This window comes from Siniperca chuatsi, linkage group LG2 (assembly GCF_020085105.1).
Source record: "Siniperca chuatsi isolate FFG_IHB_CAS linkage group LG2, ASM2008510v1, whole genome shotgun sequence".
NCBI lineage: Eukaryota > Metazoa > Chordata > Actinopteri > Centrarchiformes > Sinipercidae > Siniperca > Siniperca chuatsi.
Genome location: NC_058043.1, coordinates 13,056,805 through 13,084,205, shown reverse-complemented (window position 1 = coordinate 13,084,205; position 27,401 = coordinate 13,056,805). Strand labels below are relative to the sequence as shown.

Sequence of the window (27,401 nt, the reverse complement as noted above, 5' to 3'; positions counted from 1 at the left end):
TAGCCAGATGGGACCCCTGTAGTAGTCAGGCTGAACGGAGGCGTCACAGAGGCGCCGCGTCTTTCGGGGTTTTCTCGTGTGGAAATCTGTGCATTTACAAACCGACCCGCCAGTGGAAACCAAACAGTCACTGCATTCAACAACACCGAGCCTGCAAAAGGTAGGTTTTTCTATTATGATTATGCTTTCAGAATCTGTTTCCTGCAGGGCATGATTTATCCGTCCGATGCTGGGACTCCTGTTCAGTGTGAACGCACTAGTCTGATATTATGTGCGCATATTGCACTAGCAGTAACGCACAGACGGATGCTACCAGTTTGAGAAATACAATTTACAGTCTTTCGGGACAATGGAGAGGCCACAAGATTTGAATCAGTAAATGTGGTCGGAGAACATTTTGGTGCTATGTAGATAAAATTTACAGCCAGGTGGCGCTGTCAGTCTGCTGATCAGCTTGGTCTTGATCGCTTATCGCCCACTCGCCAGGCACGTTGACAGGTCTTTATTTCAGTCTAATGAAATCGATACATTTTGATTTGAGGGGGGATTCCATTTTCCTGAGAGGGTAATGTGTAGGGTTTCTCTTGAAAAAGTCGACCACGGTCCATCTACTTCTTGTAATAACCCGAGATCTCACCTTTGATTTGCTCAAAACAAATCACCTATATGTGCTTTTAAAAAAGTTTGGAGTTTTTAAACAATGTGTCTGAGGGCCACAGTGCACTGCGGAAGTTGTCCAAACTTTTAGTCTTGTATTGAGCCTTTAAAGCTTTAAAGTTGTTTCAGTTACAGTTTCAGTTGCTGAACAAAACGTTTGTAGAATCAATGTTTAAATCATGAAATAACTCTATCCAGATAATGCCCCTTTATAGCAGAGTATATTTTAAAACAGTTTATTTAGGTCAGGAAAAATACAATGTTTTCATTAGTTTCAGAATAATTCGATTGTAAGATTAAAAACTAACTAAAGTTAAACAATCCATTCCAACTTCACACAATTTTCAACATCTTATTCCCATTCATAGTCACAGGTTAAAGGAGTAAATGCATTAGGTGCTTTTTGTATTTGCCATTAGGGCCCCTGATCAGCACCATGGACAGCGCACTGCACTGAAACAACAGGCTAAACTCGCCTGGTGCACAACGGATGTTTCTTTTATGTTGGCTACTTGTTTTTGAGGCAACAATGGTCTTTTTCACTTGTCATTTAAATCCTCACATTGTAAATGTGCCATCGCTTCCATCACAGGTTTGTAACAAATGATAATTGGCTTCTTTACTTCAGCTGAATTAATGACTCTTAATAAATATAATATGTGATCCAGTCAAATGGATAATTAGCATAACTCTGTATAATTGGTGACCGGTATTCCTCCAGGATACAAATTTGGGAAACAATGCCACTACCTCTTATTATTCTGAATATATTAGGCAAATGAGGAAAAGATCATCTCATCTTTAACAAGTTATGTGTGTTGACACAACATCGCTGGACATCTACAGCTGCCTAATAGAAGAGACACGTGCAAAGACAGAAGAAGAAAAGTCAGAGACAGACTTAGAATTCAAGATAAATAAAAGATCAATGTGAGGGGTCACAAGAAAACAAAAAGCTTTGACTCAAGACCATGATTACATGGTGTGGAGTACAAACACAGTATACAACAGAATTACAACAGTACAATGGCACTGGGCAGAAATGAAGTACAACATAAATGACTTAATTAAAGGGACAGAAGAACGCACCTAATTTACAAACAACTTTTAACTTATCTAACTGTATTAACAAATTTAATTTCATCATACATGGACAGTTTAAATAAAACTTTGGCAAGTACTTTTCTGTTCTGTTACAGAAAATGTAGTTACTGTTTTCTGACTCTTCTCTAGTTTTTGTTTGTTTTTTTCTTCTGAAATATGAGAGGGGTCACAAGTAGATATTAGTAGCTGGTTTATTTATTTGTTGTCATTTTGAGGAGTCACAAGCCCAAAAACAAATGAGAAACACTGGCTTAAACTGACAGACAATTAAAGAGAAAATCTGAAACAAAAAGAATCAGGTGATATCTGGTGTCTTTGGTTTTGCCTGGGTGGAGCTGTAGCTGCCTCTTTTTCCCAAAAATCGAATGAGTCATAGTCGCAGGCAAACTGAAATAAACAAGCCTTGAAGATAATGTTCATCAGCCAGCCTCCTACATCACTGACCAGCCAGCACTGTATCAGACAGCCAGCCTGCCCCCCCATTGGCTCGCCCCAAACCATGAGATACAGTTGTGGGTGGTGACAGAGAAAACGTCACACTGCCTGTGATTTTCCCTGCTGCTTCCAGTTTTACACACAGCAATGATGGGAAATGAACCTGCCCTGGCTTTCCTTAAAAGGAATGGCAAAGCAGCGTTCAATCAGAAAGTCACTTATTTTCTATAGGGCAGGTGTACGTCACTTCCCTCTGTGCTATAACACTGCGGGGGCTGCTTTGAACGGCAGAACGTACGTTGTCTTGGCTGTGGATGACAAATAGTAAACTGGAAAACAAAATTATGTTTTTTTGAGGAAACATTTGTATAAACATTATAAAAAAGCATATTACATATTCAAATAATGTTCAAAGCTTCTCATTACTTGTGCTCAAGCAGTGCATTAATGTCTCATCACTGGATATTGATTATGTTAATGATTATACAAATGAGAGAAATCGTATCTCTTTATCGTTATTCAAGGTCGATCAGTTGACATAACCAAGTCTCCCTTAAAGTAAAAAAAATATAGACATAGAATGATGTAAATGACCTTTACATTATGACTATGACTATGATAAATAATTCATGATCATAAAATGAACAAAATTATTCCAGTCTCTGTTACTTCATCACTTTTCACTTTCATTGGGGCTACATGTAATATCACAGTATTAGAGGAAATGCTACATGTATACATTGCATGAATTAAGAGAATCCATAAACACATTTAGTGATTTTGCACATTTTGGTTGTTTCATTCTCACCGCCAAGTGCGTTGGCTGTTCTACTGAATTGCCTTCATCAACCCAGAGGCTTCACAAATCTCATATATTTTTGATTGTTATGGATTCACATTTGTGCGTTTGAGAAAATGTTGTCTTTCTTGTCCCGCACCCTGAGAGAAAAAGTTCATTAACATGAACTATTTCCCCACAACAGATCTAATGAGATACAAACTGATTCCCCTGCGGCCAAAAGAAAAGACCCTCTAAACAACAGCCCAAAACCGTCCACATAATTATTAACACTTCCCCTGTAACAGCTGGTGAGCCTCTACACTCAAGGGTATTTGGGAAGTGTAGTTAATCCAATGATAATCTTAAGCATGGTTTACACATATTATCGCTTTAATTGCTACGTGTGCTATGCAATTATACCGTCACCAATTACATGGCTATAGTTTACTAGCCCGTCTAAGCATTTGGTTCCCTCTAATAGATGCCCTGTATCAACGCATGCGAGTGACGACACTAAGACATACACTAATGGAGCTTCCATTGGCATAATGAATTAATGATATGTTCTGAAGCAGAGTGGTGCAGGGTAATGCTGAGCCATGCTGTATAGTAGTAGATGTAGTGGAGAGAAATGGGAGATTCTAACATAAGAAAGGGACAGTGGATTGAAGGTTTGAGGTGAAGGTGTAGAGAGAGTGTGCGGTGTGTGTGTGAGTGAGTGTGTCCACATGTGTGTCCAACCATTAGAATGCAGAGTGCGTCCTCCAGTGTGAGTCACCCACCCCCTCTTCCCCACCCACCTCACACCACCAGCAGCATCTAACTGCAGTCACCGCCTAATATTACGCCTCTGACTTCACACCGGCCAACTGAGGATTCTGTTTCTACGGCAACACGCTCCAGACTCCTCCCCCCCCGCTCATCCCCACCACCCTCCCTCCTCTCTTTTGCCCCCTTCCCGGCACAAACCACGTGACTTTCAGGAAGGCTTCTCCAACCTCCCCTTTATTGTTATTAACCCTCTCCTGACCGGGCCGCTGCCAGAGGCTATCCACAGCAGGCTACCTGGCTGGCTTATGGCCTCTTAGAGGTTTCAAAGGAAAATCAGACGCATCTCTAATCTCCTCGGAAGATCAAAGCAGTGGATCTAAACGTTGGATCTGCATATTTTAGAACACGCTGGAATGAGTCAATATGGTTCTTCAGTTGTCTGAGACACTTTATAGACCACTCTGTGGCAATGGTCAATATTTTCATATTAACAATTGATCACATGACTGCTTTTGCTTGTAATATTTATGTGATAAATATTCTTGTGATAAATCCACAACTCTATAGCCCAACCCACTACTACTTTCAGCTCATTGTTTTGGTTTTCTGGCCCGCAAATTTGCTGTTTTGGTTCACTCTCACTAGGGTTGGGTACCGAACTCGATACTTTTAAGGGTACCGACTGAATTACGTCGGTACTACCGAGTACCGATTCACATTAAATCAATCAGTGCCAAATTTTGGTACCTAAGAGCGTATCTGGGTGAGAGAGTAAAGTATAAAGAAAAAGAGAGAGAGCGAAACTACATCACCCCTGCTGCTTGTTCAAGTCACAGGGACAAGTATGTGCGTAGTGAGTGTGTGGTTGAACAAGAGAGAGCGAGCGGCAGAGAGTGACGGTGAATGCGAGCGGTGCAGAGGAAAAGGTGAGCAGTTAAGTTGTCAGTCTGGCAGTAAGTGTACAGTGTAGGTTACAGTTTGCCAGTGAATAAAGGCTGCAGCCAGCGACGAAGAAGTTATCGTACACTCCATGGATGAACCTTTAAGTGAGGCAGTGCAGTATAATGATCTAAATAAATAACAATGTTTAAATTGAGAAGTTTGGACTTATTTTTTACAACTGAAATTACATTTTTGTTATTGCAGAGAGAGCACAGTACCGAAAAAGATACCGTTGGCTACCGGTACCAAATTCCAGGTACTGGTACCATACTGGTATCGGTTAAAATGTGAACGGTACCCAACCCTAACTCTCACTACACTACCTACCCAGCACCAAACAGCAGACAGACACAGCTAGTGACTAGCTGGTGAGCATAATGGATCATATAGCAGCTAATGAGCCAGCTATTTCCCTCAGGAGTTGGTGGAGACCAAACAGAGCTAAAATGAGAGTGAATGTTGACTTAGATTAATCAGGTGACCAGAATCACCACTCCAAATGAATGCTAATTTTGTTCCATGTGTGCTGGATTTGGAATTAGGCAACTGTTAACTGTTAAACTGATAACACGTTCACCATATCAACTTAAAAGCTAATAATATGTCAGTGTTGTGTTCACAGCTTGTTTCCACTGCCCCCAACTGGCCAGAAAATCAGTGAGTGTAGGTTTATGCAAATTTGGAGAAATTGTAAATGCACATATACTGTACACTAAAATACTAAAGATGCACAAAATTGTTTACCTTTTATCCAACAGGTTTTTGATCAGTTTTCTATCATGACGTCTTCTTTTCGCTCCTGAGCATGTGTTGCTGTAATGGAGGCAAGGTCGAATGATGAAAGGCTTTCCAGTTTTTAAATGGAAAGAGGAACCTTGGCGTCCGGCAGTGAGCTCACCTGAATATTGCCTCATTGGCTCAACTGTTTCCTCAGCATCCCATTGGGAGATATGCATGTGTCCACGCGTGTGCACACTCATGTGTGAATGGATGAACTTTATGAATGAAAACTCTTCTTCCTGAGCTGCAGACAGGAGGTGAGATCATCTCACCAACCCCCTTACCCGCCCACCAATACTGGTTGGCGCCAATCTTAATGAATCCCATTAGTTGACAAAATGGATGAAACGCACAGTAGTGGCATCCTGACTGATGTCACTACTGTCCAATATCAGCCTTCCTCGACAGACAGGAAGGGATCACTCCATGGTGTATATTGACACATAAGCACACACAAATATAGACACACTCTTACCTGCCTTCTTTCATTGGAAATCTAAAAGAATGTCTCTGCTTTTCTACTGTTGGTTTTCAGTCAATATGATGTTGAAGCAGAGTGCCAATTATCTTTGCTTCTTTTGTTCATGTTCCCTTTAGGAACAGAGTTGAGTGGATTTGATGATTGGCCATTCAATAGTGTTTGAGTGAAAATGACAATGAGTGACATAAGGGGCTCTCGATGAGGATCCATAAATAGGCTCTCCAAAGAGCCAGAAGCTGCCCTCCTCCTCGTTCCCTACACCCAACCACACACACAACACACACACACCTCTACTCTACCCCCTCCCCCCTTAACTGGACTGGGACAATCTGTGACCACTTGGCACCAGGCCTTTCACAACATACTGTACACTCATAGTCAAAGACATGTATACACACATGCACACACACATGCCATTCCTCTCAGCTTCTCTTAATTCCCTCCTACAGATTATGAGGCATGTTGCCAAACAGTGCAGCATTTTACATCAGCCTGTGGTGAATACCACAGAGTGTTGTACATTCATTCATTCATTCCTTTAGTAGTCAGATTAAAGCTTTGCAGTTCTAATTTTCTCTTAAATTACAAGTTGATCTTTGCATGTATGCAGTGGGGTATGTAACATGACGCACGTAGCTCATTCTGAATCCACTGTGAAATCGTTAAAAAATCAATGGGAGTCCCACTGCATTGTTTTTTAAAAGCTGTCGCTTTGTAGATTTGAAGTTTTTATCTGATAAGGAGTGATACCCTGCGGCGTTCATTCTGTGCTTGTTTCTGCTGGAGTAACAATAACAGAAGCAGAAGCAGTGTTGATGGACATCAGAGGCAGCAGCAAGGACCCTTAGAGGACTGAACATCCCTGGCGAGGAGCCATCCTGCAACTACAAGCACCAATAAATAAATCATGATGAAAGTTTTAAGAAAAAGATAGAAATAGAACAGAGGATGTACTGCTCCATTCAGACCGCCTTAAGATAGAGTAGGGAGAGGAATTATAGATATGGATGGCATAAAATAGCAAGAATGATTAAAGCTGCTGATTTTTGCCCACTATCTCTATTTCATGTGATATTAAAACCAACATTAAACATTCATAAACCACATTTTTGGCTAGTGTTCCTTAAATATTCATTTGGGAACTTGAAGATAATGGTCCATTAGATTGTAAAATTAAAACATAAGAATCAAAAAATTTTAGAAATGCAACAATTCTCTGACAGCATCCCTAATGGCTCTAATAGTTGTTAGAATATGTTGCAAAAAAATTGTTAAACATTTAATTACTTGCATAAACAGGTCCATTATTATTTTGCTGTTGCTCTTTGTTTCCCCTCGGTGGGTCTGAAAATGTAGAGTTATAAAAAACCTCGTTATGGTGCTTCTGTATCACTCCAATTCATATTTTCATTTGGCAAGGCTTCATGTGGAAGCAGAAGGCGGAGAATGACTCAAAAGATGAATAAATGAAAACATAAGCAATCAATTTTTCCTAACTGTATTTTCACTGGAGGTGTCAAACTCAGCCAGTGCAATGATCTCTTTTCATCAGGATTTCATAAAGCTCTGCAGAGAGAAGACGAGGGGGAGGCTTGGAATGCTTGTATATTCATGCAGGTCAGTCTCAGTCTCACATGGTCTGTCTGTGCACTAGTTAGGGTTTCCCCGCTGTCTACAAGCAGCACGATGAGGTCATCGTTAGGGTTTAAGCCCAACACGAGCTTAGTCTGGGAGATAAGGGCTGGATTTGGATTTAGCACTCAAAAAGGGTCATGCAGCTACAACCATTTAGACTGTCAGTAAATACACAGCTCAGACATGGGATCCCCAGCTGTTCCACAAACTCACATCTTCTTCTGTGTTAGCCAAAGACTTTTGGAAGATTCTCCAGTGTTTGCAGTGATTTCATGATCTCCCAGTTGGCCTGCAGAGTTACACTGACGTACATTCACTACGCAGGATTTCCCTGACTTGAATGTGTGAGCTGTGGAGAAGTGAGTGAGTCCTATTTTCTTTTGTATTGTGCATAAGACTTACCATGATGATTTAGAGGCCATTTCCTGTGAATGGCTCAACTAAATCCTGAAATGTTTAAGTTCGCAAATGAGCCTGTAAAAGAAGGCAAAATTGGTTTATTTAATATTTATTCTGATTTCTCCAGTATTATACAGTATAGTTTTTTGTTAGTGATTTATGAATTTTGTTGTAGACATAAAGGTGTGATTGTGATTTCTTTATTTTGGGGCTAGTTTTGTTTTGAAAATGTACATGCAGCATTCTGAATATGTGTTTTATGACTGTGGTGTCTTATAAGCCCATGTGTACATAGTTTTATGGGGGGAAAAAACTTGGCTTTCCAAAACTTGAATAAAAACTATATTTAAACAGGAACCCTTGAAGATGAGGGTCTGTTGGTATTGCATGCATTATTTTCAAACACATAAGATTTGTATTGAAAGATGACAGTTGTTTAAATTAGTGTGATATTTGACTTCATACAGGTTAATTGAAGTCGCTGAGGGAAACAAACCACGCCTGGGGAAAGTCCCATTTAGGTCCTGAGCTGTCCCACTCTCCCTATCTGAGAGAAATGGGTCAGTAGAGATTGGAGATGATAATAATAAAAAACGACCTGCTGTCCTTCCTTCGTGTCCCCTCTGTGGCAGACGGGGTAGTGCTCACAGATTATGCACCAATTACGCTCGATACAGAGGGCATTAATAGGGTTTGAAGGGATTTACATGGCGCTGTCCAGTCAAATGGTGCATGCTTTGGGGATGACATCATTTTGATCACCTAACATACGGCTGCACATACCGGCTGACCCCCCTCCCTGCCTAAGAGTAGCCTCACTCACACATAAACCCGTTTACCTGCGGCTGTCCCGTATCTCACCGGACGGAGCTCGTCACTGATAGGAGGACACCAACACTGCCTCTCCCTCCCACCCGTCTCTCCTCTCTCCTCCTCATTCGTGTTTACTATAGGTGAGATAGCGTATAAATTCCTGAGTGTGCGCAGATCGCATCATCAGAGGAGAATGGAAAAAGAGGAGGTGTAGGAGCAGGAAAACAAGCGAACCGAGGGAGCGTATAGCTATAGTTGTGTTTACTGTTCACCGGGATAAACGCAGGAGAAAACGCAGACTCCCGGTCATCCAGGGCGGAGAAACCTCACTGGATGCAGAGAGGAGGAGGATGAGGAGGAAGAAGCGTGGATGCTGATTGTACCGACAAATCCAGAGAGGGAGAATTATTAACTGGTTGTTATTAGAATCAATCGTAAACTATAAAGTGGAATAAGCTTTTGCAGTCACCAGCAATGGACTTCAGCTGTCGGCACTGAGGTAGGAAACGTTTTTTACACTGGCAGCATTCAGTCGGCGTCATAAGCAGCGAGGAGAAGGCAGCTGATCTAGCTGATATTATCCCTAAATAACGCATCCGGTTCTTTAGTATTCAAATATGAACTACAATAGTGTGTTTGACTGTAACTTCAGTGTTGTCAGCGATCCCACGGAGGGATTCTAATCGCAGGAGGTGCGAGGAGAAGCGATGATGCGCACAAGAAACCCCTCCGATGCCATCCACAATGCACTGGCCTGCAACAGACCGTAGCCTGCTCCTGCAGCTCATGCAGCTGATACCTCGAAATAAATAAAGTGAGAGCCGGAACAGGACTATTAGCAGACAGGATCAGTCGGATGTGAATGATGTGTGATTATTCCAGATTTCAGACACCAGATGTGTCTCAGTGGTTGGGTTTCTCTCTGTGCAGAAAATTATAATGAGGATGATTTTTTTTTTTCCAGACTTTGAGTTTTATGGTTGTGGTGTGGTTAATGAATCCTCCAGGCTGTGTCTGTCTTGTTTTGGACTATCTGTATGATTTCTCTCTTCCTATTTTATGAATTATAGATGGTTATATACAGCTGTAGAGGGCCTCACACATCAGATGCCAGGCACATTCCTTTTAGTGAGAGTCATAGTCACAGTAGGGTGGTCATATAATAGTCTTAATGGCATGTAAATACATTAAGGCTCAGTAATTCTCAAATTGACCTTCAAACTGACCAGGATATGGACAGCAAATAGATATGATAGCTGAAGTGCCCCTCACAATGACTAGATGATAACCTGGAAAGAAAACACATGTTTGTTTTGTCTCATATGCTGTACAACAACAGGATGATGCTAGTACTGTTAGGGATTTTTTTTTGTATCATTATTTTACAAAGCAGGTAAAACCTGTCACCTCTTAGTCTTGCTTGTCAGAGACAGCAGAGGAGGAGTGGATCACTTCAAAAGGCTCTGCCAAGAAATAATGCATTTTCATTCTCCGCCGAGCGTGTATATGCTGTCGTCCTTGGAGAAATGACAAGCTTTGAAGAGGCTTGCAGAATTCTCTTGTTATTATACAGCCATGATTTGATCTCATCCATTTTAATATACCAGTGATGTTGCTCGAGTAGTAAATAACCAGCTGTGGCACCATTCTGCCTACAGAACATTGGTTTTGTTAATTATGAACATGCTAAACCAAAAGCAATGCAATACTATGTATGTAATATTCTGTAAGTTGTAAGGAAATTACTTAATTGAGGTACAGTGATGCACGGCACCTATATTGGGGGCTCAGCCTCAGTTCAGCAAAGGTAGTGCTGAACTGAGGCTTTCTCAGATTTATAGTCCAGACAGGCTGCTCTTCTGTCCTTTATCCACACATCCTGAATCATGTTTCACATTCTAGTATTGATTTTAAATCTTCACAGATCAGACATCATGACTCATAAGTTAATGGCATTGCCCTGATCACCAGGCACATGCAGAGTGACAACCTCTGTACTCTCATCTTCACTTATATCTCATTTTACAAATTAAACCAGTTGTGCAGTGAGAAATAAATTGTTACTTCTTAGTTGTGAGAAATGCTAAAAACAATTCATTTTGAACTTGTGCAATCTTTGTTTCATGATATTTCTCTTCTATGCTGATGATGAACAGTTTACCAAAACTGCATGTTTTTCACTCAATCTGTTGTTGCTGTAAAGTACTTTCTGGGTGATACAACATAACAAATATTTACTTGAACCAGAGGAGCATAGAAACTATGAATGTGAATTTTTTTGATATTGATCACAGCTCAAGGGAGATGTGCCTTCTTGTCTGCCTCCATTTGCAGATAGTTCAGAGCTGCGTGGCTCTGATCTGGGGTTTTTGGGGTACAGAACAGTCACTCCACTGAGTTTCTCTGTCATTTACGATAACTTAGTAACTATAGCTAAAGGTTCTACTTATATGAGGCCTAAATAATCATCTTCCAGAGGTAACACTCTCCTACAGACTCAATATTCTGCTAAATCAGCCTTCATGACTCCCAGAGGGTAAGATAATGATTTTAACTTTGATTTATAACTATTTCCATCCTCTTTTTCTCTCTTCTTCTCTCTCTGTGTTTGGTCTTATCAAGGCTCCCAGTTCTCTAGTTGTTCTGATGACCACAGGTCCTTATGGCGCTTATTCATGAACCTCGTGCCCCCTCTCCTTCTCTCTCCGGCTTCAACACATCCCTCTCCGATCCTCCATCCTTTCGCCGCCTCGATGCTGAAACACCCTGCACCCCTGAAATGGACCTGACCCCGACCCAGTGCGTCCTACGCAACGTCCTCTCCATAGACACCGGAGGTGCTGTCGAGCCAGGGAGTGGAGGAGGAGAGGGGCAGATTGCTGGCCACAGCCAGACACCAGGCGAGGAACAACAGGAGCACTTTGCCAACAGTGTCCTGAAGCTCCACGAGCATGATGGGTGTCCCGGAAGGACGGAGGGAGAGGGGCAGGAGCTGGACAGCAGTGCGGTCAGGAGCCAGGCGGATGACGGCAGGCTACAGTGCCAGTCTACCGGAGGGGGAGGAGGATTTCTGGAGGGTTTGTTTGGATGTCTGCGGCCTGTCTGGACTATGATTGGCAAAGCTTACTCCACGGAGCACAAACACAACCTGGACGGTGAGTCTATCAGTCAAATCCATTTAACCGGAAACATAAACACATCTACACACATTGACATCAATGGTTGCTTTTAGTTTTCCAATAAAAGTAACCACTAGCTCCCATTTAATTCCAGTCGAAAGCTTTGATATGCAAATTAAATGATCTTATCCCCCAGTTTAATTACATTAAACAGTTGGTAGAAACATTACTCTCACAAAGGCCATGTTGTAAACAAACACCATCCTTGACATAAAAGAGCTGCAGCCAGAGAGAGACTATCAAAGCTGCAAAGGGCTTATTTTCCCCTGATATTTTCCCCCCATCCTTTCGCCTGCTTGTGCCCACCCCACCTATCTCCCACTACCACCCCCCATTGAAACTAGCTCCCCGTGATGGTGTGTTGTTTATGTCTGCAGCCACTACAATAGCGCAGAGCTCCCCCGGGACTCCTCTGCCAAATCTGCTTCATGAATTATGCATGGCCACGCTCTGACCCTGCGTCTCTCATCTCTATTAACGCAAACCTGACACACATGCACACACGCACATATGTGAGTATGCGCCCCAAAGATGACTGCATGCACACATAAACACATCCACAAATAGAAACACTTAATATCTAGCACTGACATGAACACGTAAAGTAAGATAAGATGCCAAAAACAAACTTGATAAAATAAATACAGTATCACACATCAGGCTTGAAGGTGGCAGCTTGATATGTCTCCTTGTCTTTGTAGCCTTCTGATATTTTATCACCCGCTTGACTTCCACATCTCCCTTCTACTCCCCTCCTCCCTCCATCTCTCATTGTCTCCTTTCCTCTCCTTTTCATCCTGTGCTGTTATCACTCCCAGCCCATCTGCACCTCGCTGCTCCCCTCCTCTATGCAGCATCACAGGGAGTCACACACACTGACGAGAGCAAAACGGATATTATCAAAGTGAAATAAATAGGGGTATTGCCACTGAATGCCTGTCTGCCATATCACAATGCTCTATTCTTAAGATTTGATTGAAAGGCAAACTGTAGCACAATAGAAAACAGGAAAATTGTCTGTCCTTTATTGATTGTGAAGGACTGTTTGGTGCCTGGTGATGTTCTAAATGTCCTCAATTTTTCAAATCAAACAAAGCAGACCCGGGGAGATTCTCATGTATCAGATGTGGCCTTATGTCTTTACTGTGGGACATTTGAGGGGCTCATTAGAGACCCAGCTCTCAATCTATCACTGGAGATCATAAATCATTCACACCATCCTTATTAATATGATAAATGTGTCTGAATCTTCTTTTCTTGGGTTAAGAACAGCAGCAGAGCAGACTGTATATTTTCTCTATATTAACAATCTGTCTTCGGCCACATGGACCCCTGCCGACCTGTGGGGAATCCCCCTCCCTTCTTTTCTCTTTATACACACACACACACACACACACACAGAGCTACCACCACCACTACCTCCCTACTCACCATACATCCACATTAGGCTCTTAAATCCCCTCCTTCTTCCAACCCTCTCCTGAGCGTTGGACCCCTGTTTCGTGTCAGCCCCACAATGGCACTAAGCAGGATTTAGGAGGCTGAGGGAGAATTACCCACAGGAGATTAGAGCTCCCTGTCTATCTGCCTGCACACCCTGAGTCTTAGGTTAAGGTGAGGTTCAACTACAGAACAAGATATCAGCTTGGGCTCTTGGTTGAGCCAGGGCTTACTGTTACAGATCTAACCTATTATTGCAAAACTGCGTAGCCTGTTGGTGCTGTATGCTCCCTGTTACTAGCTTTAGTTTTACATGCAGACTTTGTGGTAGTAAGTGTTTTTTCTATCTTGATGTCATAGTTTTAGCTTTTGATAAAGGTTTTGAATGTATGCAACATGAAACATGTTGACATATTCAAGGAATAGTTCGACATTTTGGGAAAGAGCTTGTTCGCTTTCTTAATTAAAGTTAGATGCAGTACAGTAAATATGAAGCTACCGCTAGCAGCCAGTTAGCTTAGCTTAGCAAAAAGACTGGAAACAGCTAGCCTGGCTCTGTCCAACAACAAGAAAGCAATAAAGGGGATTTCCCAAAATGTCAAACTGTTGCTTTTAAGTATGAAGAGACTGGCATCAAAATAACTCAATCTTGTAACTAGACAAGGGGTGAAATGTCTGTAATAAAGCAAAATTAATCATCACAACATCATAAAATCATCATCAAAACATAAAGGATATTTCTATAAATCGTCAAAGATGCAGTGCTTTATAACTGTCTGATGTATAGTTATGTTATAAAACATCAGCTGGACTTAAGTGAGTTTGCAGATTAGTTTCCTCATCCAAGTTGGTGAAAATAACCTGTAATCGGTACAGGTTAATATCGCAATCATCACTCTGCTCTGTATCCATAATGGACATGTTACTACACCAATAAACTCACCAACTACTTTGCCTCCATCTTTTTCCCCAATCTCAGAGGCATGGGAGGTCCCATTCGAAGAGATATCTGACCTGCAGTGGGTGGGCAGCGGAGCACAGGGCGCCGTCTTTCTGGGCAAACTGCACGGACAGGAAGTGGCCGTAAAGAAAGTGCGGAACATCAAAGAGACAGACATCAAGCACCTGCGCAAACTCAAACACCCCAACATCATCACTTTCAAGTTAGTAGAAATAATCAGTTGGCTTATTAGATCACAAGAAGTGCAGAGCATTCCACTAAAATTGCATGTTTATACAGTATATGATTGATTTTTCTCTTGGTTAAGTGAAAGCTTTATAGTTATATATGTCAGGTTTTCAGGAACTAAGAAATGCCTAAGAAAAGCCTTGAGTTTAATAATGGGGCTTTAAAGCTTATTGTTGTTATGATGTTTTAATGAGTTGTGAAAATGTTTCATAAACGCAAGTGGTTGTAACATTTTCTCAACCCAAATATAACTATGTGATCCTTCAAATTACAGTATAACATAGAATGCCTATGAACTGGCAGTTTCAAGTTTTCCATTCATTACTTGCATTGTAACAACTCTTCTGTCTTAACATACTATACATACTTCTCTACACTCTCAGAGGTATTTGTACCCAGGCTCCGTGTTACTGCATCATCATGGAGTACTGTGCCCAGGGACAGCTGTATGAGGTGCTGAGAGCAGGCAGGCAGATCCATCCATCCCTGCTCATGGACTGGGCCATGGGCATCGCTGGGGGCATGAATTATCTTCACCTCCACAAGATCATCCACAGAGACCTCAAGTCACCAAAGTGAGTTTTGGTGAAAATGAACTGTGTGAATACAGTTCTGTAATGCAAGTACAAATGATAATATCAGAGCAAACAGGTCCCTGAAAAGTTCTACTTAGATAGTTCAGAGTCAGGAACCTGTTTAAATGTAGGGGAATAGATATAGAGACATTAAAAAGACAAATCTTACACTGCTTGATTTTGTTATTTCAAAATAGGTTGCATGCTCCATGGAATGATACATAGTTACATTACAGATGTATTTTGAAGTGATGGTAATGCTGGGAATATATTCAAACATCTGTCACTCAAAGTCCACTGTGAAAGTAAACCCCATGTTGGGTAATTTGTTAGAATCTCTGTAATAACAAAAGCATTTGGGGTTTAAGGGGTTTTGACCCCTAAAAACAAAGCAATTTCTACTTGCAGCCCCACATCACAGGTTGCATGTGTCTACTAGTTGTTATCAGTTCATTTGAATAATTTTTGGAGGCCTGAAGGGATGAAATTATCCAGTAATTTACAGGGGAAAAGCAAAGATTATAGGAATAAATAAACATAATTTTGTGTTGCAGAAATCTATTTTTCCTCCTTTCCTATCCTTTTAATCATCTTGCGAACCCTCAGATTTATCTTGTGACCTGGGGTCCCGACCCACAGACTGGGAGCCACTGCCTTACAAAGATGCATTGATTGGCCAAATTTAGACGCTTTAATTAGTATGAAAATCTCTCACTCTGAAAGGCCCTGACTGCCACATCACTGGTCAGGTTTGGACAAAACATAGAGCGATGACGTGTTATTTTACTGACACGCCCAGTGATTGGTTTGAATTAGTATACATTTAGCATATATATAGTAAACAACTGATTAAATTTCAGTTTTGTACACAGATGAACTCAAACATGTAAATATAAACTTGGCTTTCAATATTTTATTCCAGCATGCTGATCACCTACGATGACTCAGTGAAGATTTCTGATTTCGGCACGTCCAAAGAGCTCAGTGACAAGAGCACCAAGATGTCATTTGCCGGTACGGTAGCCTGGATGGCTCCTGAGGTCATACGCAACGAACCCGTCTCAGAGAAGGTGGATATTTGGTAGGTGTCATACACTGTCCTTTTGCATTGGTGACCCTTTGGAATTTTCCCTTATGGTTTGTCTTATCTGTCATTGAATCAACATAGAATCTCATTATTTACAGCCTACTACAGTATAGAGCGCAGGATCCTATTTCCAGAAAATCTATTCAGTATTATGTACAATATCTCATTACATGAAATTCTATAGGCCCTCTGCCATATCTGATGGGTTGCCCTGTGTTAAGCCCTGATCTCCCCAAGTACATTCTCCCCCTCTCTCTCCCATCCTACATCCCTCCATCACTCTTCCTCTCCGTCCTGAAAGGAACGCTGGCTAATTTAATAATTGATTTGCCAGATGCTGCAGTGCTCAGGAGAGGCTGGAATAACCTTCCAAGCCTGCGGATGGTTTGGCCCAGAGCCAGCAGTGCATTAGCAGAGAAGCGAAAGTAGGATTAAAAAGCTTTTGATGTGGAAAGAAAGACAAGCATGGGTGTATACTGTACAGTTTTGTTTAAATTCATGTAAATGAGATAATAGTCCATACCACAAAAAGAGTCAGAGAAGGAGAGGCTGCAGTGAAGTATTATCTTCTGTATTATGTATTCAGTTTTGTTTTGTGCTGACCATACTTTGACAGCTAGTATAACTCATGTTCCTTTCTGGTTACTAATAAGGTTCTAATAGGTTCTAATAAGGACTATACTAAAATAGCCTGAGGTAGAATTTAACAACACATATTTTAAGGCGATACAAATTAACTAAACAAAATATAACATTTCTTAACTTTAACTCAATTAAATTCAATCCAACTATAAGTATTCCTGCGAGGGCAATTGTATGCAGCAGCTTGCCACACAGGTCAACAAATAAACACACGATAAATAGGAGAAGAAAGAAAAAATACTGTTAATCACTAAGCTAAAAAAAAAAAAGCTAAAAGCTAAAATCTATATGTGGAACTGATAATAAATACATTAATAAATAAATATACTATCTAAAATATCCCAAAAAGAATGTTGCACAACAAAATAAGAAAATGTTACGTAATGCAAGACATAGGCGACAAAATGAAACCTTTATATTGATTGGCTTCAGTATAAATGCTGCATTGCATTATGTAAAATAATTGTAATGCAGCAAGAATTTGCTTCACTTGGTTATATAGCTACTGGGTCTGCAGATAAAAAGATCAAACAAAATTAATGACAAGAGTGGGGAAAAAAGGTGGTGATTATTTTTTCAAATGAAAATTATAATACTTTAAGATAAATCACACTGAACTTACAAATGGGTCATTCATTATATTACTGAATGATGTTATACTGTATAGAAATTCAAAAAGTAAATGTAGTTGTAATCCATCATTTACTTAAGAGCTAATATTCAACCTGAAGAAAAGACATGCATTGCCTTGAAATCAAGTCTCTCTTCTTGTGCATTTATATCATGAATCATAAACAAGTAGATGGAGAGACTCTAAAAATACACATGTAAACACGACATCACACACCCCCTCAATGCTTCGTGTGATGCTATTGGCACCTTGGAAACTATACATGGTCACCATGGTAACCTAGAGAGTCACCAACAACATACTTTCCTTAGTTACCTTCCCCATGGGCCTGCTCTCTTGCTCCCCTGCCAAACAGAGGTAGAGCTGGAGCTCATCAATGAAGCACTGAACTGTAGTGAAATAAATTACTACTATGTAAATGTTTTGGCAAAACACTCATTTGTTACCAAATACTGTATTTTTTGGAGCTGTGATGTATTTATCAGGGCGTATTTTGAACTAACACCAGGAACATTGGTAAAACTGGGAATCAGCAATATACTGTACGTTATTTTGGATATTACCAGTGTAACGGTTAAGCATTCATTAGCATGATTCCAACAATAGAAAACTGTTAGCAGTGACAAAACTTTTCATGGTACCAAACTGATTAAACCTTGATAATACTCAGTTTAAGCTACCAAAGACACAGTGATAAAGTATCCATCAGATATAACAGTTGTAGTAATCTAATCTAATTAAAAGTGTGACATTTCAGTCATGCTTCCTTTCACCAATTCACTTCACATCTCTATCTTTATGTGTCTGAAAGTAAATATGCCACATCTCTCTGTAGGTCATTCGGTGTCGTGCTGTGGGAGATGCTGACAGGAGAGGTGCCCTATAAGGATGTGGACTCCTCCGCCATCATCTGGGGAGTGGGCAACAACAGTCTACAGCTGCCTGTACCTGACAGCTGTCCAGACAGCTTCAAACTGCTCCTGAGGCAATGCTGGTGAGCGGGTTGGTGGGCGGGCGGGAGGGGAGGAGGGTGTGGAGAGGAAGGAGGCAGAGGGAGATGGAGGGAAGAAGAATAATATGGAAAAAGAAAAGTTGAGGCATCTGCACTAAGAGAATATAAAGACGTTAGAAGCTTTAAGATGGCTGAGAGAGTGAAAGTCGTCCGGGGAAGGAAAGAGAAGAAAAACATAAAAAGATATTTTACAAAGAGGGAACTAGAACAGAAGAACGGTAATTTTCTTCCATGTCCGTTGCATTTCTTACAAACCCATTGTTTCAATTGTTCACAGGAACTGCAAGCCAAGAAACAGGCCTTCCTTCCGACAGATTCTCCTGCATCTGGATATCGCCTCAGCAGATATCCTGTCGACTCCACAAGAAACTTACTTTCAGTCTCAGGTAAGCTTGCTTTGCCTTTGTCAGCAGTCCCAACAGCTACTTTGATATCTAAATGGGTACATTTTGATTTTTTTTTTTATTATTAATTATCAGTACCAGTTTAGACATTACAGAGATAGTAGACAGAAAAGGAGAATGAAGTCAACCAGCATTTGATTCACAATCTTGTTCAGACACGGTTTCTGTTCAATTAAGGGAAAATACAATTGAGAACCATCATTCGTCATGTTGTCTCCCTTGTCAATTAAATAAATAGATATCAGATTAGGTACGCATGAGCTCTGTATGTCTCTTAACCTCCTGTCAACAGCAGCCAGTATCTCTAATAGTCATTTTGCTGTCAACCCACTGCCATTTGCTTCCAGTCTGCTGCAGTAACTACAGGCAGTGCAGCTGCACCGGGGCCCCAGGCCTCTCGGGAGCGCACTAATAATACCTGTCCTTTCAATCACAACATATTATTGTTGGTTCCTTGGTCTTTGTTCCTTGTCACATGCGAGTGCTGATTTGTGGTCAAAGAGAGAACCTTTTGCAACCTCCATCTTATCAAAGCGTGATGGAGAATCTCTGTGTGATGGAGAAGGAGGGTGTGTGTCTGCCTGTGATAGGGTGGGGGATGGGGGGCCCATGACATAGATGTTAGACCACTGCAAACCCAAACAGATGAAGGACAGGAGACTTAGAAGAAGAAGTATAATTGTGTGGAAGATATGTGTTTACTCAACCATGCAGAACCACAGATCCATTTACAACTCAAGCGTGTATAATCACAGCATACAAACACACAAAATGAATGAGATTTAATTATCTTTTTGCAGCAACCCACTGCCTCCTCCTCCATTTATATCTCATGATGCAAAATACAAACCTCTTTCACTCTTTTCACTTATCCTTGATCCTTTATTTCTCCCTGCCCCCCTGGCAACCCTCCCCAGTTTTTCCCCTCTCTGCCCCATAATGGATTTTTCTTGTGACGTTAGAAAGAAGTATTTGCTGCTGGAGTGTATTGATTGGTTTAATGGCAGGGAGCAGAGAGCAAAGAGAGAGGAGGAAGAGGGGGATTGGAGACATAGAAGAGTGCACACAGAGTCCATTAGCTTAATAAGAAGAGCACAGACAGAAATACACACACGCATGTGGTACATGCACATGCATGTACATGCACACACGCATATATCTGACTTCCTTTGTCCTTTGATAGGACAGGTATCAGATAACAGCTGTCACGCTCCACTGTGTACAAGAAAATGCCCGCGCTGCATTTTTTTTTGTGCTCATGTCATGTCAGTTCATGTTCAGTTTCCCTCTTCCTGTGTATTGATTATCATCTGACAGCTTAATGAGTCTTGTTTCAATTATACACATGAACCTAAGTCACTCTGCAGATTAAGAGCTTTTATACTAGATCAAGGTGCAATGAAGTTTAATCTCAATATTAATATCATTTGTTGTTATTATTACTCAATTGAAGTGGAGTCATACTTCATTATCCCAATGGAAAACACAGGAATGGCAGCATTTTCCAAGTGTACAAAAATTTTAGTTTGCATGACAGACAATTGTAGGCTACTGATTTCCGACTGACTCTGGTGGTCATACTGACTGTAAAGGCAGTTCAGGTTGTTGAATTGCTGCATATACAGAACACAATTAATTGTAGTGGTAAAAACATAAAGGCTGGTGGTAGTAATAATAGTGGTGATGGCAAACATAGTGGGAGTAAAAGCATTGATCAAAGTAGAAGTGGTGCTAGTAGTGATATTAGAAGATACTAGTTGTAATTTAAAATTATCTGAACCCTTTTTACCACAGACACTGTTGCTCGTCAGCATGAAGACATTTTTATTCTTATCTGTAAAATGGTGAAATATTTACTTGCTGTGCGTCATTAATACCTGCTCTGATGGATGTGTTTTATGTCTCGCCAGGCGGAGTGGAGGGACGAGGTGAGGCACCACTTTGAGAAGATCAAGTCTGAGGGGACGTGTCTTCACAGGCTGGACGAGGAGCTGATCAAACGACGCAGAGAAGAACTCAGGTTAGCAAAGAAATATAGAAAACTGTTCCACCACTAACAAAGACACAAGGATAAGCTAAATATTGAGAAACCCATACAGTTATAGTCGTAGAAGATAAATATATGTGTCTGCGTATCAATGTCCTTCGACCCCATATTCCTCTCCACACAGACATGCGCTGGACATCCGGGAGCACTACGAGAGGAAACTGGAGAGAGCCAACAATCTCTACATGGAGCTCAACGCTATCATGCTGCAGCTGGAGATCAAAGAGAAAGAACTGCTCAAGTATGAAAAGTGCCGTTGATTTATAGTACCTATAAAAATTATTCACCCCCTTTTATTCACTCATCAACAGAAAAAGACCCTTTAATGTCAAAGTAAAAGCAGGTCTCTACAAAGTGATCTAAATTAATTCAAAACATAAAATACAAATACTTCTTCTCATAAGTATTCACCCCCTCCAAGTCAGTGTTTAGTAGATGCCCCTTTGGCAGCAACTAAGCAGCCTTGAGACTGTGTGGATAAGCCTCTATCAGTTTTACACTGGACATTTTCCCATTTCTTCTTTGCAAATCTGCTCAAGTTCTATTAGGTTGCATGGGGATTGTAAGTGAAAAGCCTTTTTCAAGTAACAGAGAGTAATGGTTATCAAGTAGATGTATGGCAGTATACTGTAGTCATTCTCTAGTTAGTGCAACATTTATTGCACTGTAACAACAGGAAAACTAGGGTTGTAATTATTTAAATACTTTGTACTAATAGCTTTATCCATCAACATTGGTTAAGCAGTGTTTTTGTAATGAAAGAGCATGGAAAAGTTTGTCCGTAATGTGAAGTGAATGGCCATTACATCCAGTCACACAGGGCCATTGCATGTAACAAAGTGCTCTCTTATGCCATGCTGAGTATCAGTTGACATCCATTAAATGAGTATTGGCTTTGTGTTTAAACATCAGGAGGGAGCACTCACTGGACAAGAAGTACCCAGGCTGCTTCAAGCACCACAGTTCCAGACAGTCAGCCTCCTCCAACTCGATGGAGAAACTCATGAAGAAACGCAACGTACCTCAGAAACTGCCCTCGCACAGCAAGAGGTGAGCCAGCAAGGCATTATCTACATTTGCAGCATTTATATGTGGATGGTTTTATCAAGTTACTCTTGAATAGGATAAGTCTGTCAACAAATCCCATGAAGAGACCAAAACCAACAATAAATTGATCCCACTAACAAGTATTGCTGATAAAAAAAACTACATCAGTGAGCCACACTGTTGAATTGGGTGACATGTCCCTTTATTGCTATGAATGTGGGCACTGTAGTTTATGTTGACTCAATCCTATACACACCAGCCTACTGCTGTAAATACACAGAATCTGCAGCTTAAAATAGTCCTCTGCAAGTACACTATTTACTCCTGCTTGTATAATGTTTGCTAAAAACTACAGTTCCCTACTGTTTTTAGTATTTAGCCTTTTTAAAAACTGAATGTATATATTTATGACCCATTTTTAAAGACTAGGAACTAATGGACTTGGGGCTGAGTGGCACAGACAGGAGGAGTTAAGTATTGAAAGATTGACTAACACATTGTTGGTTTTGATCTTTTTAGGGAATTTGTTGACAATAACAAAAATATAGAATATCACCAGCCTTATCTTGATTTTCTATCATGAAGAGTGCAGGAGATAAACTAGCATCTAGCAATTAATGCATTTCAAAGTATTGAAACGTTTATTCTTTCCCCCTGTTTTTTATTATTTCTGTCCCTGTCCTTTCCAGGCCAGACTTACTCAAGTCAGAGGTCATCCTCCCCAAATTGGACTCTTCCATGACCCAGGTCACAATCCCCAACAAGGGCTCTACCTCCCCTGGACGCTCACGCCGAGGAAAACCCCGCTACAGGAAGGCTGGTAAAGGCAGCAGTGGGGACTTGGCGCAGCTGAAAGCCACTCTCTCCTCTTCATTAGCAATGGTCAACGCCACCACATCTGTTCCCAGCAGCAAGCAGCATCTAGACCCCAGTGCAGCCCTCAGAGGCCTGCAGCATGATCTGCTGCTCAAGAAGATGTACTCCTCAAGCCCGGATCTCATTTCAACTACCTTGGAGGCTGAAGGCCGGAGGAAGGGGCAGGTCAGGCCAGGGCTGGACAGAGCGGGCAGCCAGAGCGCCTCAGCCGGGCTGGGGGAGAGCAGAAGGACTGGAGGGCCGGGGGAGGGGCCAGATGTGGGTGTGGGGACTGATGACCTGGCAGAAACACCTCCACGCAGTGACACGCCCAGCGAGGATGCAGCTTCTATTCCGTTCTCCAGTAGCCCCGACTCGCCGTGCGGCAGGGGAGCAGCTGCGGGGAGGGCGTCTGTGCTCGGGAACCCCCGCGTTTCCCACGAGGGTGAGGAGAAGGAAGACGGGACGGTGATCACGCGCTCACCCAGAAGTCAGCGCCTCACACCTGCAGCACTGCTCTACAGGGCAGCAGTCACACGCAGTCAGGTGAGACTTTAACAGCATTGTCTAAGGACACAATTAGACAAAGCGTTGTCTAATTGTGGCCCAGTTTCATAAAATCATTTTGACTTCTGCCAAATATTAATTAGCAGTGTGAGGCTTTGGGGAAATCAAACCATTTTGATTTCATTTGTTGTCAGTTAAGCAACATACAGAGGGCAAAACATTTTTCTGCCTTTATCAGTGTCTCTATCTTGACTCAACCCGCTGTACAAACCAGGATCTGTAGAGGAAACGAGAAAAATGCTGCCATGCTATCATGATTTAATTGTTTTGCTGTAATAAAAGTCCAGATAGTCAAAACCTTTTGGTCTCTAATCTAATGACTGAATTAGTATTTAATTACTGCCAGTAGTTCATTTGTCAGTTAGTGGTAGTTGAAACTTCAACTAGCTGTTTAACATGTGTTGGCTGAGGGTATTTGAGTGTTTCACAAGTTAGATATGAGTGATAAATATGTATATATAGCAAAAGACATTGATGACTCAGTGATCCCAAAACCTCAGTCACTTTGGCTTTCTGAAAGTGGTACCATGTACAGCACGTACCCAGGGTGTCATCAGGGTCATATCTTACCAGACGGCTCAGGAATCTTGGCAGGAATAGGTGCAATTAGTGTGCATTGAAACAGGGAAACGCTGGGGTTTCATACATACTGTTGATTTTCTCGCAGAGACGTGGAGTGTCGTCAGAGGAAGAGGAAGGAGAAGTGGACAGTGAAGTGGAGTTGCCAAGGAGACGGTAAGAGTTAAATATAATTATTGAAGACTTACTGTATTCACATTTCCATCTGTGCATCCACACAAAACAGTTCATATGTTCATCTTCCCAACACAAATCAAAAATTACATTTTAATGCCCCCACACATCCATGGTACACCCACACAGGATCATTCAGCCACAATGTAATGCCCACTGTGGCTGAAGAGACAGAAATGTATGTATGAGCTTTAGCTTTTTAGCATGGATATTATCACATTTTTTAATACATACCTCTGGGTCTGTGTCATCTTTCAACCCTCATCATTTCTCTTTACTGTAAAATACTACTAAATGTAGTAATGCCATTAAAAAATAGAAAATGTCAATATACTGTATATGTGCTCTTTCCTGTTGCATTCCCACTCAGGCGTCCTGTGAGCATGACCAAGTGCCAGTCCCTGTCCACCTTCAGCTCAGAGAACTTGTCGGTCTCAGACGGTGAGGAGGGTAACACCACTGACCACTCCCACAGCGGCACGCCGGACGTGGTCAGCACCAACACCGACGAGCGTCTGGACGACAAGAGCGACGACCTGCTGTCTCAGGGCTCGGAGATTCCCGCGGACCCATCTGACCCAACCCAGCTGGGCTCTGACGGGTTGTCCGAAAAGGAAACTATTCTTCGACAGGTCAAGACCCAGCTCGCTAGTAATGACCATAATTACGAGGTAGGCTGCAGTGAGTGAATGAAAGAAGAAAAGATGATCTAGAGTGATATATAGAGGCATGACAGATCTAGCTAACAGATACTCAAAACATAATCGCTGACAGATACTAAGCTGCAGACGATAGGTCAGAATCTGCTTTTGTAGTCGACATTTTGGTCTTTTGCCATCTTAATTCAGATAATTCATGTTTTTCCTCCAAACCAGGGCCTGTATGATGACTCGGACTGTGACAGTGCAGAGCTGGACCATTCAGGCAGTGCAGAACCCAGCCAACCTCCAACCAACTGGTGAAAATCTGCCACCTCAACCCACTCAAACATCTGCAGATCCAGCCTGTGAAAGCCTCGTTCACTCTTACAGACCTTAGAATACATAGAGTCATGATCAGGGACATTGCAGAGAGGCAGGAAATGAAGGACTGTCTCCTTCATCACAAGCAGGAACACAAAACAAATCCTTGGTGAGTGTTCTTATAAACCCGATATCCTGGAGAAAAAAGCCCCAGAAAATCCCATTCCTTTTGAGATGAATGCATCACAGTGATGTAAAACTGAATTGCGGCACTAGCCGAGCTGACAGAGCAGCAGCCCCCTATGTTCCCTCCATAGCAGCTGGCCCAAGATCAGCTTTGCAAAAACACTTAAAATGACACCTCAGCGACAGAGGCCTCAGTCAAAGAGGCCATCTACTCGACTGTCTATTAATGTCTCTTGTCATCTTCCATGTCAATTTGTATTTTCATCTCCATCATGAAAATGTGTCATGTTATTTCACATCATGTCATATGAGAACATGATTATAAAATTCTATCAGGGCTTCTATTATATTTTAATGTTTCTATTGTCAACATCACTGGGACAGCCACTGATGTGAAATGTACTGATTTCCTTGTGTCATATTGCATTTCCTCTCAAAACATTATGCACTCACTAGTTTATTATGTTACAGTGAATTTATTGAAATTCTTACAAAAACAATGTTTACATTTTTCATTTGTGTTTCATTTATTTATTTATATTTGCATCATGGATTATGTTTCCATTTTCTACTCCGGTGTTTTAATATCAATGTAAATATGTGATGTTGTAAAATGAACAAATTTTTTAAATGTGAGATTGTATAATTTAAAGGTGCTGATGTTTCTAATTAGGTGGCGCTACTCTATTTGAACCTCAAAAAGCTTATGGTAGTAGAATGTACTGTAGCTGCTGTTCATGTCTGAGCATCAAAACACAGATAAAAGAGGAACAACATGTGAACAAAGAAAAAGCAATATGTCTGCTCTGGTACAGTATGTCCTGTCATGTCATGGGTCAAAAGAACCACAGCTGAGTTCATTCAGGGCAGACAGGCTTTTTTATTAGTATTGCAGTGTTTACTGTATTAAAACGCAATACCAGTTTGAAAATCCCTTTCTGAGCATCTGGGGATGTATATAGCATCAGAAAAGCATGCTTGTGAAAAAGTAAGTAAGCCTATTGGTCGCTGTTTGTGGCTCAGATCAAAATGAAATATTAGAGCCATCCATAGAGGGGAAAAAAGCAACAAAAGAAAGACTGCAGATTTCTGGCAGACACTCCAGTTTGATGACTGAAGGCCTGTGGATGACAGGGACACAAAACACCAACATAGATCTCAGAATAACTGCAAAAATATGATCATGGTTTTCTGCTCTGACTCAGTTCTAACTTTGCCAGACTTCTGGCGACAATGTTTGCAGTGTACCAGCACAGAGAGAAGATGAGAGTTTAGATCATTTTGGGAAACTTAATGTGACTCACATCCTTTTGATTCTAGTATTCGGTAAGTAAATCACAAAGCAATCACAGGCTCATCTGTGGTTCAAGCACTTCAGACGATGACAGAAATGACCTTTAGCTTACTCATGTTTTAGTGTACACCTGAAAAATGAGGCCTGTGATATCATGATTTGTCTCTGACATTGTCCTCACCAGCTGAAATTGTGGCCCATGTGTCATTTTTCACTAATGTGAAAGGGCTCCTTCATAATAGACAGTATGATCCATAAAACTCTGGTTTTGTGTCCCTTGACAAGTCTTCTTATGTGCATGTGGTTCAATCTGACTGTACAACAGCACATTACATCCTGTTCCATTAAATTTATGACCTTTCAGGTCCCACTCAATAAGCTAGAAATGGCAGCTTCTATTTATTTTTTTTTTTTTTTTTAAATCTTGTGTTAAGTTTTAAACTTTCAATTTGTAGAGCATTTTAAACTGATTGTGGTCCCAAGATTTAAAGCTAGAAATCCTCCTGCAGGATAAAATGTTGCCAAAAAGCAAACCTACTGCCCTCTAGTGTCTCGATTGCGGAGGTACTTGTGTTTCCCATGATGCTGATTGAAACAACCCTGTATGAACTGAATCGTTTGCTTTTTATACTGCATTATTGTATCTGTACAATAAATATATTTAAGAAACAATTTAAAATAAAATCAAACCTGTAAAATCTCAACATGTGTGTTTAATATACTTCAGACGGTG

The 27,401-nt window shown here is 41.2% G+C and overlaps 1 protein-coding gene across 3 annotated transcripts; it reads left to right on the top strand.

Moving 5' to 3' along the window:
- Positions 1–27,372, top strand: LOC122863269 (mitogen-activated protein kinase kinase kinase 12-like). Of its 3 annotated transcripts, none has more exons than XM_044169611.1 (14): positions 1–160; positions 11,421–11,953; positions 14,397–14,580; positions 14,990–15,181; positions 16,104–16,262; positions 18,377–18,535; positions 18,831–18,939; positions 20,868–20,977; positions 21,129–21,245; positions 21,917–22,054; positions 22,741–23,452; positions 24,141–24,208; positions 24,597–24,897; positions 25,102–27,372. In XM_044169611.1, exons 2-14 carry the CDS (start codon positions 11,461–11,463, stop codon positions 25,186–25,188), a joined length of 2,829 nt encoding a protein of 942 aa, XP_044025546.1. In that variant the 5' UTR covers positions 1–160; positions 11,421–11,460; the 3' UTR covers positions 25,189–27,372. The 3 variants fall into 3 exon arrangements, with proteins under 3 accessions (XP_044025546.1, XP_044025554.1, XP_044025536.1); XM_044169619.1 differs by lacking the exon at positions 1–160 and adding an exon at positions 7,826–7,945; XM_044169601.1 differs by lacking the exon at positions 1–160 and adding an exon at positions 8,846–9,297.
- Positions 27,373–27,401: the final 29 nt, after the last annotated feature.

Coding starts and splice junctions, on each gene's coding strand:
- LOC122863269 (XM_044169611.1), top strand. CDS start 11,461: ATGGCGCTTATTCATGAACCTCGTGCCCCCTCTCCTTCTCTCTCCGGC. Junction 22,055..22,740: donor CTGCCCTCGCACAGCAAGAG/GTGAGCCAGCAA, acceptor TGTCCTTTCCAG/GCCAGACTTACTCAAGTCAG. Junction 23,453..24,140: donor CAGCAGTCACACGCAGTCAG/GTGAGACTTTAA, acceptor ATTTTCTCGCAG/AGACGTGGAGTGTCGTCAGA.